The sequence below is a fragment of the Antedon bifida genome, chromosome 2, assembly GCF_963402885.1.
Source record: "Antedon bifida chromosome 2, ecAntBifi1.1, whole genome shotgun sequence".
Classification (NCBI taxonomy): domain Eukaryota; kingdom Metazoa; phylum Echinodermata; class Crinoidea; order Comatulida; family Antedonidae; genus Antedon; species Antedon bifida.
In genome coordinates this window covers 8,609,156-8,622,687 of record NC_136227.1, presented here as the reverse complement: position 1 = coordinate 8,622,687, position 13,532 = coordinate 8,609,156, and the positions used below count along the sequence as shown (strand labels likewise).

Sequence of the window (13,532 nt, the reverse complement as noted above, 5' to 3'; positions counted from 1 at the left end):
CAATGTAATGTTGTGTAATAAATACGAATGAATAAGACACGATTTTGGGAGAGTTACTATTCTTTGCTTTATTACTAGCAACAACAACCTATGGTGTGCCAAACGCGACACAACTAACTATGGTGTGCCAAACACGACACTACAATACAGTAGCTGGTTATACACTTTTTTAGAGAAAGTTGTAATTGGTTGATTAATTATACATTATTTAGGTCAACTAAATAGGTGACTATGTTAATTATGGTTAATTAAATCTGTCAAGTTGAACATTTTGTTTTGGACTTTCTGACAAAAAAAAAATAGCTTTAGAAAATTTAGTTAGCTGTTTAAAAAATATTTGGAAACAACTCAGTCATTTCACTAAAATGAAACTCATTTTAAACAAAAGTTTTTAAAATTGGTTTAGCTGTCAAGGACACCAGAATGATGATGCAAATACTTGAACTGTATTATTTCCCATAAATAATATAAAAAAAAAAACACAAAAGAAGAATTCAAATCTGTTTTGTTTTTAGCTGAATATGGGGCTACTTCATATCTATACAGATGTATTTTTGATAAATTCCTGGAGACAAATAACATAAATACAGAATCACATAAAAAGCAGAAGTGGATGTGATTGCTACTTACCTGGATAAACCAACATTGGCCAATTTCTCTCAAAGAGCAATGGTATTGAACATCCCTATCAGACAATGGTATATACCATGAACCCTGTCTCAGGCAATGCTATACAAGATACTCCATAAACCTTGTCCTCATATTTAGAATTGTGTTCACATTTCACTGCAGTACACAATCTGTTGAAATACTTGGCAATTGTACTCTAAAATTTAAAATTACAATTTTTTTAGATATCGCAGGTTTTCCTGCCGGCAGCCTGGTAGGCGACGAAAGAGTAACTTTAGCAAACAATCACATCTAAAAATAGCCAATGTCGATGATGGATCTGATTATAAATCCTCTCAAGAAGATATCGCCGATTGTCTCAACAATGAATATGAGGTGAGCATTTATTTATTGCAACAATGCAATTTTATTTATTCAGTAATTCAGGTTTACATAATTTTGATTTTGTAAATTATAAAAAAATATATTTATTTTCTGAACTTTAATAGCAGTTAATAGTAAGACTTAATATTCTACAAATAGTAAACTTTAATTTGATTGAAGATTCTGAAAAAGAAAGGGGTTTATTTGAAAGTAATCCCAAATACTATAACTTAAGCAATTTCATTTTATTGAATACATAGATAGTACCGGTAATCTATTTATGGAATTTGCACTGAATTTTTTTTGGCATTTAAATAACTTTATGATAATCAGTATTCTGTTTAAAAAACAGATAAATATCAACTAATCTGTTTTGTTTTCTAATTTGAATATTAATTAATGCTCTTGAACCTCAATTCTAGGAGGAAATTGTTGAATACTCCAAGGACGAGTTTAATGATGCGGAAGAAGAAGATGAGGGATGGCAAAGCGTTGACTCATCAGATCTCGATCACGATGAACGCACTAGCAAACGATCGTTCCATCATGTTTTGACAATCACACCAGATTCAACAGAATCTGGCGTATCCAGCGGTCACCCAAGCCCCAGTCGTTTATCATCAGCTACTTCGGATGTCCCAAGAGTTAACAGTTGTGTTTCGTTTGGGTCTTCGGATGGTTTTGAGGATGGATCAATTCGATCGTCGATTTCACAATTCTCATTGTCGGATGAGTTAGAAGGAATAAACACTAATCAATCTTTCGATGATGAGGAATTTACCGATAATGAACTTTACGATATTATGAAACGCGAGAGTACGCTGTCAGACAGTGTGCCAGAGTTGGACATGGAAGCTTTAAAAAACGACACCATGATACAAATTAATAAAATGCGTAAAAAACTTGCGGAGATGAAACGTAATGTAGCTAAAAAAAATCGCAGAAGTGTTTCATTAGTGTCAAATGAAGGGTTTGATTTATCTGAGAATGTTCAAAGCAGTAAAGAGCGGAATAAGGACGTTAACAAATTAAATGGACGGAAGGCGGTTAGTCGGAAGCTAAATGTTGCTTCTCTTTCCAACGGAAACAATCCAGGAATTAACAGTGCACAAAATAACAGACATGGTGATTTTCAAGGTAATATGAATAATTTGAACTTACAAAATTTATTAGTAAAGTCCATTTTAGAACCTCATGATTTAGACAATCAACTTAGATTAGGAACGACTAAACATAATAATAAAATTGATTACTCAAAAGCGATCAAAAAAAGAGCGCCTCGTCAAAGTACAATATCCGACTCCTCGGGCAATTACGATCATATCAGAATAGGAAAGGATTTTAGTTTTGATTCAGCATACAATGACAATGGTGTTTCTGATAATTATGATCGTATCCGTATAAAACCCGATGATACATGCAATGTTTCGAAAAGATCGAGAAGATTTCGGAACAGTAAGACAAGAACTTCCAGAAGCATCTCGATGGATTACGAAGATCTTGATGCATGGACTAAATTAAGTCTAGAGGAACAAGCTCACTTCCTGAAGCGCCAGAGTAACATGTCGGTTGAGTCATCTCATGATTACGAAGACGTGTACCATCATGGAAACCAAGTTCCTGTAGAAGACAAGACATTTTATCCATATCACACTGCTGGAAATTTTACTAAGTTCATTGACCTGAAAGAGTATGGTGATGTTGGGGGGTCAGAAGATAGTGGAGTGATGCTATATTCAGCTAAAAATGCTGACATGGGTGTAGAAGAATGCGATTATGAATATATATCAGGTGATGAAAGTCAATTCGAAGCACCAACATTGCCACCAAGACGTATTCTTAAAAGGGATGTCGCACCGGCTCTACCACCACCGTTGGTTACACCGAGGAAGAATTTAAAACGTGTTAGATCTAGGAGAAGTGTTAGAAGAAGGCCTTCTAGAAGAGTTTATGGAAGAAAGAAAGTATCCGGAACAGATGAGGCTGGACCACATGTATTTCGTAAGCGTAGCCAACACGTGACAACAGTTGACAGATCACTGGCTGCTCAGAAATGTCAACACATTAGGAAATCTGATGACATAATAAATAATAGATGTTGTGGAAAGTGTTGCAATAATAAAATTCCAGAAGAAGTCTCTGACAGTGATTCAGAATCAAAATATATTTCCATTATTTACCCGGATAATGAGGAATCTGAAGATGATGAGACGCCACTTCCCGTGATCCCCGTCATGAATCAGCCATCGCGATCTGTCATAATGAGACGACCGAGGTCGGGAAGTGTTATCAAACCTCGTCCGACATTAGCAGCATTGGAAAATTCTGGTAATTTTCTACGAGAACGATCCTTCTCAGAGGGGACAATGAGGAGAGGAATTCGTAGAAAGCATAGTGATGATGCATCCTTGAAGAGTGCGGATAAAGAAAGTAGTCATGTGCAACCGGTAGATGCCAGACTAAGGAGGAAGAAGTTTGCATATGCTAAGTGCACACGTCAGCGAGGTTAGACATTTTGTTATCATTTGCATGATCTTGCAAGTGGTGTTTGGTTTTGTTTTTACTATAATAAAGCATGTTTAAATTCTTTAAAGTATCTTTACATGATGTCATTTCTACTTCATTAACATAAATTATTAACCAATGGTATAGTGCTATGATTATTAATAGTTTAAAACCTTCCCGGTACAATTGCGGTCATTTTGATACCACATGCATGCAGTAGGAAAAATTTGTATACGAACAAACATTCAAAGTTTGGATCAAGATGGCGGATAATGTTCAAATGTCATTTTGATACCCCATAATTACATGTTTGGCAAAAAAACTATCAGTTATTAACATTCAATTTGTAATCACATGTTGCCAATGTCATTCTTCATTATCAATATTATTGTTTGATAAAAAAAATATATAACCCGGATGCCAGCTATTTGATTAAATATTAAAAAGTAATTAAGTAATTACTTGTACCATGCTGTTAATGGTGCTTGTGATGTTCTAGTATCTTTCTATTTTATTGTAAGTTTCACAATATATTGATAGATGGGAATTTAGCCAAAACATAGTTGTATGTTATTATATGGAGTGTACTGTGATGTGAGCTCTCCGCTTAAACACAATTGGGTCAAGTTTGGGAATTTGTACCACCCGAAGATCAATTTCTGTTGAAAAATGTGATGTGCCCAAATATGGTAGTGATATGCTTAAATATGGTAGTGATATGTGACATCATGTCCATATATGGGTACATCACATTTTTTTTGTCACATAGACAGAGCTTTAGATTATTTCAGAATGTTTGTAACATTATATTCTTTGCATAATTGTAAGCATGATGGTGTAGTTCATAGTTGAATGTTTAGTTATTTATTTATGTGTGCAGTGACTCAACGGCTATGACCACTGACTGGTTAAACCATGGGTTAAACCCTGGAACCCAGAGCTTGAGAGGGCCAGAGCATGAACATCCCACTGCAACAATACCCAGCATTAGAGGTCCTAAATCAGGGGCCTATGAAGATGTTATGGTGTAGGCCTACTTGAGTCACTTGTACAGAACCAACAACATCTAATAGGTACTATAAATATGGCAAACACCATTACATGACTGTAAACATTTAAAAGCAAACACTTCAAAATAGCTTTGTGTTTTTAAGGGTTCTTGAACATTGCTCTTCGGACCTTAACAAATATTGAATTATTATCGAAAAAAATTTTTAGAAATATTCTGACACAAAAATTGACTGCTGCCTGTATATCAAAGTTTGAATATGGGGAAAATTAGTGTTACTATACATACACCACTTAAAATTTAAAGACACTTCCTGCAATTATTGTTGAAATTTTGTAAAAATAATTAATACTTTAAAAACATTAAACCATATTATTCTTTGTTTTAAATGTATGTTTTATGGTAAATTCTGATAAAATAATGAAATAAAAATTTTAAAAAATTTAAAAAATATTTGATATTAGATCAAAAAATGTAGAGAAAAGTGTTTTTAAGACTAGTAAATTTTGTAAAAATAATGCATATATACTTTAAAAATATTAAACCATGTGATTCCATTATCTTGTATGTTTTATGGTAAATTATGATAAAATTATGAAATAGAAATTTTTAAAAATAAAACAAATATTTGATATTAGATTGAAAAAATGTAGAGAAAAGTGTCTTTAAGACTATTGAATTTTGTAAAAATAATGCATAACCATGTCATTCCTTGTATTAAATGTATGTTTTATGGTAAATTATGATAAAATTATGAAATAGAAATTTGTTTAAATAAAACAAATATTTGATATTAGATCAAAAAAATGTAGAGAAAAGTGTCTTTAAGACTAGTAAATTTTGCACTGTCTTGCTGAATGTGAACTTGGTATGCATGACAGCTTGAGAAATTCTAGTTTAATAGTTGATTTGTTAATTTGAATGTCACACCCTTTGTTGTTGTTGTTACCTTTGTAAAATCTCTTATTATCATTTAAGCTATTAATTGTCGAGGTAATTGTTTCTTCACTCATGAGAGAATGATGTTATTGTTAATTAATAACCGTGTTCATTTTGCGAGTTATTTTCCTAATTTGTCTTTGTTTGATTTCACTCGTAGTAGAGTCGGTGGAAAGTGCAATCTACCTTTCGGCTGAGCTAGATGATGAGGAAGCTGCAAAGTCAAGGTAAAAGTTAAAACTTTCCTAAAATAGAACATTCTCATTGCTATACAATTTGCCTTACATGCAATAAACTTTAGTTGCTACTTCTCCAGAAATTTAGTATGGATGTATACTTGTTCTAGAAGCCTGAAAGCCAGTATTTTTACAGGGGGTTTATTTTTCTGCCAAAAGGGAGTGAAAAGAGGCAAGTGCCAGCTTAAGCAAATGAATATGGAATTTGGCTTAGTCTAGTTTAGGTGAAAATAATTTGCCTGCTGACCAAGGTACAGGTTTGGCCATTGTAATAAGTTAAGTCTATTTACAGCACTTTCTCTGCTGTTTTTTAAGTTTAAAAGAATTACACATCAAAAAAAAGGGGGTGCTTTCAACATCAAAATTTAAATACTCCTAAAAGTCATGATTGTTATGATTTTAAGCTATCTCATGACTATTCATTTTTTATTAACAACTTCAATGTTTTATAAACATTCATCATCTTGAATATTCATAGATTTAACCTTTTCTCATTTATTATTCATAGATATCTCATGTTTATTCATAAACTTAGTTTATGAGTATTGTATACAAAATGCAGGTAGTCAAAGCCACTGTTTTAGTGACTTTATAGATCATAAACAAATCTGAGTCATGTTTAGCACTATTTTATCTGAGTTGAATTCTATCGTTTTCTAAATTCTTTATTTATTATCAAAAACAAAATTCATCAAAACAAAAAATGCATCGCCGTGAACGCCCTAAGAGTTACATGGACGTTATGAATGAATTTCATCGATCCATTAACGACAGATCTTCAAAAATTTATAGGCGTTTGTCGATGGAATCATACGTTGATCCAGATGAACTGACAACGACTTCAAGACACCAGGCCTTACGGACGATGGAAAACCATGTTAGCTGGAAACTAGGAAGTGACGGACCGCCCCCTGTCCCACCAAGAACACCATCTCTGAAACAATTACCAATCTCATCTGTACATAATAATAAAGTAAGGATTTTAATAGATATTATGTAAACTTTTAAATAATGTTCTTACAATTTTGAGAATTAACGTTTATAACTTATTCAAATAGAACAGTATCAGTATTTGGGTGTATTTAACTTTATTTAGACACAGACATTTTATTGTCAAAAGGATCATTACAAAATTTGAAAATCTAACTACAAAGCAAACATAAGAGGGAAAATAATAATAAATATTATAATAAATAAAAGGGAACATTTCTACTAATAAGTGGAGAATTATTTTTAGTTAACCCTCTTTCATCATAATGAGACAAGGACCACACTTTTGATTCCAATAATGAAGTGATTGAACTTATAGGACCTTGGCCTAAATTATTAATAACATGGCCTGAAGTGTACGAGAACATTGTAGGTAACCCCTACTCTTTCCGAAAAGATGCACTCGGTTTTTTTACATGCACACGTCAGGCCAGATACTGTATGTGTATTGGACCTCAAGTTTTTATCCATATCTGAGAAGACTTATTCTATAACGAAAATTCTGACCGAAGTGTTTTTGAAGCTACCAATATTATGGATGGGGTTTAGTGTGCCCTGTCTTAATTGCTAGGCCAATTTAACTCATTTTCCATATCTTAATAATGCTTCTCCTCTAGTTATACAAGAGGTGCTCATAACTAATTAGAATAATTTCTTAAATTACATATTTATATGTATTCTGTAATAATAAAGTAATTTATTTTTGTTTCATGCAATTTATGGTTTGAATTTTAATTTTTAGACCCATAGTGCTGGAGCTGGTCTTGATTCACAAAAGCAAAGATCGAAGAAGGATTTACAGTCCAGAAGACAGTCACGGTTTGTCAGGAAAGGTGGGTTAGGTTTTCAAGTAGTAAGAAATAAGAGACGTATTTAAAAAGCATATATAGTACTTATGAGACCCTGAAGAGTGCTTAAGGGTTTAACTCACTTAAAGTAATGCTGTACAGGATTACTTCTGTCTGAACTACCATGTATTTATGGAACCCCCAAAACGTTAAACAATACAATACAATTTCCTAATACTTAATAATATTGTCTTTTAGAACCATTGTTTCAAGCATACAACAAAGATGCGAAGCTACGAGACACGCTTCATTTCACCGGATATCGCAAACAGCTCTCCGTTGACAGGGATTCACCACCACCTCTACCGCCACCAAGACGACAGTCTTCTGCTGCTAGTACCTTAAAGATTGGCCCAAAATCTCATCTTCTGACCCCAGAAGGGCGCTCTATGTCATTACCAGAGATAGAGGTCGAAAACGTTAATAGAAAACCAAGTCTGAAAATGCAGCGTACATTATGGTGTGAGGTTCCAGAAGTTGCTGAGAGTGGAATATTAGATCAGGTTGATGATAAATCACGCAAATTACAAGAGGTAGGTCAAATATTGTAGATTGCATGCCAACTTCCATATTTTTTATGTTTATCATAAGAGTTATTTCTCTGTGTACCTTTAATAAATAAATACAATGGAATACATGTACTATAGGTTTTTTTCATGATGAAATTATAAATTATTATTATTATTAATTATTATTTGTAATGTCAGTAATTTATGTTATCACTTTGTATATATTTTTTTATGATGATTTTCCTAATAAATTCAAATCAAATCAAATCGATGATATAGTAAACAATGAAAGACTAACAGTAGACTACTGTGAATAGGTGAATTAACCTTAATGTTAAAACATATATTTCCCCGCGTACATATCACAGTAAATGTGTTCTGTGAATAGGGTTTGCCAAAGGAAGGGTTATACTGTATATAATAGGTACTGACAAATTCTATTTAATTTTAGGCGATGTTTGAAGTAATTACGTCCGAAGCATCATATCTCAGAAGTCTGGATATATTTCTAAACAACTTCTACAAAGCTGATGTGCTTTCCACATCATATGGACTTATACGCAAAGAAGAGCGCCATCATTTATTCTCAAATTTAATTTCTGTAAGAGATGCCAGCGAAAGGTAAGGAATTTAAATTTTCGCCTTTTATTTTCTCCATAAATTAGTTTATAAGTTATTAATTGACAAAAAGAAATGTTCATCATTTTTATTTTGTTTGCTAAATTAAATATAAAATTGTGATTTACAATATAGAATATATTACTTTATCATTTTTTTTGTCACTATATATTGTTATACTTGCAATTAGAATTAAAGTAACACCATCAAGACCACGCATATTATCCTCTAAATAAGAACGTCTCCTGAATAATAATAATAATAATAATATCCTGGATTTATATAGCGCCTAATGTTGTGAAACCTCATTTTTTCCTGATCAAACACATATGGAAACATATTCCCATAATGCAGCTAGTAATCAGCTCAAAGTCGTGTCTTGATCTAAACTGGGTTCCCATTTGTACACCTGGGTGGAGAGAGGTAAACATAAGTGCCTAAGGATACAAGAAATGCAGCGAGAGTAGTCGAGCGTCCAACACACTGCGCCACCACCCTTAATAAAATTAAGGGTTAAAAAATATATTGCTCTATTCACAGATTTAAAAACCTTAAAAGGTTTCCCCAAGTAGAGGTGTTCCATTGAATATTATATATATATTTTTTTTATTTGTTTATACTAAAGCTCTGTCCACACTATCAAACTTTATGTGACAAAAAATATGATGCACCCATATATGGACATGATGATGTCATATTTGGGCATACCACTACCATATTTGGGCACATTTTTTGTCAAACTAGTTTGATAGTGTAGAAAATTATTGTATTACTTTCAGATTACTGTTGGATTTAGAGGACAGGTTCCAAGAGAACTTCATGATAAGTGATGTTTGTGACATTATTATAAAACACGCCACACAGAGAAACTTTGACATGTACGTGACCTACTGTTTGAATAACCAATATCAAGTGAAGACGTTAAAATCACTCAAGTAAGTAATATTGTACAAACTCAATGTCATATTAAAACCTGTACTATGCATAAATAAACGGTCTGGCAAATGCGTCATAACGACGTTTGTCATAATACAATAGCGAACATGTTCTTGTCATTTGTAGTAATAATAAAGGAGGGGTTTGACTGTACTCATCAATAGATGAGTCAATAAGAGTAAACAGTACCTAAAGAATACAGCTCTTGTACACATGAACGAACCTTGCCATCTTAAAATGGGCATTTACCATCGCACCATATAAAATTAACCAATGACAAAATAAGCACAATCCCATGCTTCGTTAAATAAATTAAGGCTTACTGGCACTCATAATAATATCTCCATAAACAAATGTTTTCCCTACAGTACATAATCATATTCTGACATTGGATGATGCAAGTGTGTTAACTACCTTGAAACTAAATAATATAAATGTATATATATTAACTTTAGACCATCATAAAATCAGCTCCATGTAATTTCTACCCCAAGATTATATCTTATAGTATTGCAGGTAAACATATTAACCACTATACTATAGCTTGTTCTACAGTAATGTCAAATATGAAATTGGCGCCACATAGATAGTGTATTAAACATTTATTATAGTAAAAATGTTAATTATAGCTGTCAACCTTATTTTGATGTCAAAGTCACTGAGCCTTGACCCGAATTCATATCAAACAATAACATAATTGATAGCTATTCTATAGATTAATTGTTTTATATATCCTGGTGTGTTGATCTTATTAAATATCTGAAATGCGACCATAATTGAATTCTAACCTATTTTTTATTAGGAAATTTGATTAGAATTTTACTAGTAGTTATTAGTTGACAACTAAACTATGATGACATATAAAATAATATAATGATTATAATACCCGATTCACACAAAAGAATTATGTTGGACATAACGGATTTAAAACGCTGAATAGGAATGGCCTAACATGAGTGATCATGGGCACAGTGGTGTAACAGCTATGGGAGCCTCTATGGGAGTCTCTAAATCAGGGGGCTCTGCGTTACGCCACTCCATGGACATATAAATTTGTCCATGGTAATATTACAAAACAAAGAGAGTCGAGTGCCTATGTGTATGCTGCATTGTGGAGTAATTATAAAATAGTGAAATAATGAAACTAAATAATATGTAATCCATTATTTTTCAGGGAGAATCCAACATTTGTGACAGAACTTGGCATTCTAGAGAGAAGTAAAGAGTGTGGGGGAAACAACCTTCAATCCTTCATTATGTTGCCATTCCAACGAATAACCAGACTCCCTCTGTTGATTGATGTAAGTAAATTGTTGTGTTTTGTTTTCTACTCTATATAAACTGCTATCTGCATCCCAGACATGGACATTCCACCAAAAGATACAGAGGGAAATAATATATCAGCTTACTTGCTCCATGGTTGTAGTGGAAGAACGAGTCTCCTCAGATAAGTACTGTAAAAATAATTGTGAACGAAGAACTACGAAGTACGTCTTTTAGTGGACAGATGAGAGAGCGCTTTAATTGGCAGCACTGACATGGCAATGATTGTTGGAATGGCGCTATACAAATGGATCATCATTATCATTATTGTATCTGGCAAGTTACTCGCTGTTGGATGTGTATAACTTAGTTGGAACTATAAACTAATAAAAATAATTTTTTCCATTTCAGGCTATAATAGCACGACTGGAACCCGATTCAGAGAAGATAGGCACAGCCATGGAAGCACTCAACCTGGTAAAGAAGGTAAGAACAGTTTTTTTAAATATAATGGGTTTCTGAAATCATATAAATCAATAGTTTGGCCAACAATAGAATATTGCAACACATTCTATAATGACCAGGACCTACTTGAAAAGGTCCACCAGGGTGCGACTTGCTTAATTCTCGGTTCAGAAAAATTCCGTATTGGCAAATTGATTACAAATACTTGGTCTTCCTACGTAGTCTAGGAAACAATGGATGGATATGATACAGGTTTTCAAAATAGGTTTTGATTCTATTTATAGTAACATTCTTTCCCATACAAGAGATCATTAGTTCAAATCATAATTTTCAGGTCCTAGATTACCTAAAGGGAGATACTTTTTCTACGAGAGTAGTTTTACTGTGGATTGCCCTCAGCATGGCTAAACCACTCTCTGTTGCTTAATCTCTTAAATTAATTCACAACCTCCATTAATAATAGTAATAATAGTAATTAATTTTTAATATTTTTCTATTCAGGTTGCAATTAAATGCAACGAAGAGGCCAGGCGAATGGAAGGAATAGAAGAAATAACTAAACTTGCACACAAATTAGACTACAAACCAAACATCAAGGTAATCACTTTTGCTTATTTCCAAGATTAAAAGCTAGTATAGCTCAGACACATTCTTTTTTATTAACACCCTCAAGAGCACTCTGTTTGCAACCTTAGGGTTGGGGCAGGGGTAGAAGGGGGTTAGGAATGGAAAAACCACAGGGGTTCTGTTGACAGTAAGTTTGTTGCTTCATACATATGTTATGGGCTTGCGTCAAAAAGTGAGTGGAGCCATCCCCTTGCCCACTAAAAAAATGTTGGTCTCCTGCCCTCTCGTGATCTGCACAAGCAAACAGATACAAAATTTGTTTGCATTTGAATCATGTGATAAAGAAGAAAAGAGAAAGTAAAATTTCTAAACGTTACAATCTTCAAGAACTATTATGCATTTTTAAAGCATAAATTCCAATCATTCAAATTGGTTTCTATCATGCATCTGCCACCCGCCTCCATCAACAATCCCAGTACTACTAAATGCCAAAATAAACTAGGCAACAGTTGGCTGTAAATAATAATCAATCAAATTAAATATTGACCCTTCTGTTTAATCACCTGAAAGTAATCTTTTAATTGACTTGATTACATTTTTGATAATCTAATTAGAGGCTGAAAAAAATACACTATGACTAATTGTTGAGTTGGGACTGCAAAGAATTTTAATACAGTTGATTCTGTTCAGATGACAAAATTAGAGCTAGGCTAAGCCAATAGTGCAATAGGCTAGGTCACTAGTGCAATTATAAGCTAGGTCACTAGTGCAATAGACTAGTGCAATAGGCTAGGCCAATAGTGCAATAGGCTAGGCCAAGTGCAATAGGCAGGCCAATAGTGCAATAGACTAGGCCAATAGTGCAATAGGCTAGGCCAATAGTGCAATAGACTAGGCCAATAGTGCAAATAGGCTAATAGTGCAAAGGCTAGTGAGAAGTTACGATGGTCTCTAAAGTATGATACCCTTATTACAGCACTTGTAAAATATGGACATTTTTTTGCAGTTGAATCGCAACAAGGATATTTTTGCAGAAAATCTACATGATAGGAAATAGATGTAAAGATATTAAAAAAACGAAACAATTCTCTATGTTAAAATTTAAGTTTTCAATTCAATTAATTCCCCATTTATTCAGTTAAGAATAGGGACCCTCATTATATTAGAAGATACATACATATGATACATGAAAAGAAAATGTAAAACAACAATAAACAAGAAATATTTCTTACAAAAAAACGCTGTTCGCTTATTGTTATTGCTAAGGTCAAGTCTGGGGGTCACTTCATCACGCCTAGATACTTCAAGTGTGAAGTATCCTATTACAAACAAAAACTTCAATGGACTGTTTTGATAATAATTCAATGATTATCTGACAGCGAATTACAGTATAATATCATGGGACTCATAAATACCAGAAATGCTTTGGGATTTGTCATTCACTGTTTTTTGTTTCCAGCAGCTGGTACCTATAAATTATAGTTGAGAATCCTTTTTCGCAAAAATGTCAGTGTCTAGTACTATAACTGCTGCTTGCTTTATATCTGAATGATTTATCTCTTGTGACGTAGCGGGCTAGAGCAGCAGCGTGAAAAAAAATACAATATTAACATAGTAAAATGATTATTAAAGTATTTAGATGGATTATAAGTTT

General features: G+C 33.2%; 2 protein-coding genes across 3 annotated transcripts in view; both read left to right on the top strand.

The window, feature by feature from the left end:
- Positions 1-13,532, top strand: part of LOC144836177 (ciliogenesis and planar polarity effector 2-like) — a 78,960-nt gene that overhangs the window by 34,558 nt on the left and 30,870 nt on the right. The gene's annotated exons all lie outside the window — the stretch shown is intronic.
- Positions 1-13,532, top strand: part of LOC144836153 (uncharacterized) — a 38,592-nt gene that overhangs the window by 21,920 nt on the left and 3,140 nt on the right. For both annotated transcript variants that reach the window (XM_078691363.1, XM_078691361.1), the window contains 11 exons: positions 855-1,005; positions 1,416-2,130; positions 5,607-5,673; positions 6,475-6,655; positions 7,415-7,505; positions 7,719-8,053; positions 8,481-8,650; positions 9,427-9,582; positions 10,758-10,884; positions 11,258-11,332; positions 11,813-11,908. In XM_078691363.1, the coding sequence (XP_078547489.1) occupies positions 855-1,005; positions 1,416-2,130; positions 5,607-5,673; positions 6,475-6,655; positions 7,415-7,505; positions 7,719-8,053; positions 8,481-8,650; positions 9,427-9,582; positions 10,758-10,884; positions 11,258-11,332; positions 11,813-11,908 (2,164 nt within the window). The remainder of the gene's footprint in view (positions 1-854; positions 1,006-1,415; positions 2,131-5,606; positions 5,674-6,474; positions 6,656-7,414; positions 7,506-7,718; positions 8,054-8,480; positions 8,651-9,426; positions 9,583-10,757; positions 10,885-11,257; positions 11,333-11,812; positions 11,909-13,532) is intronic.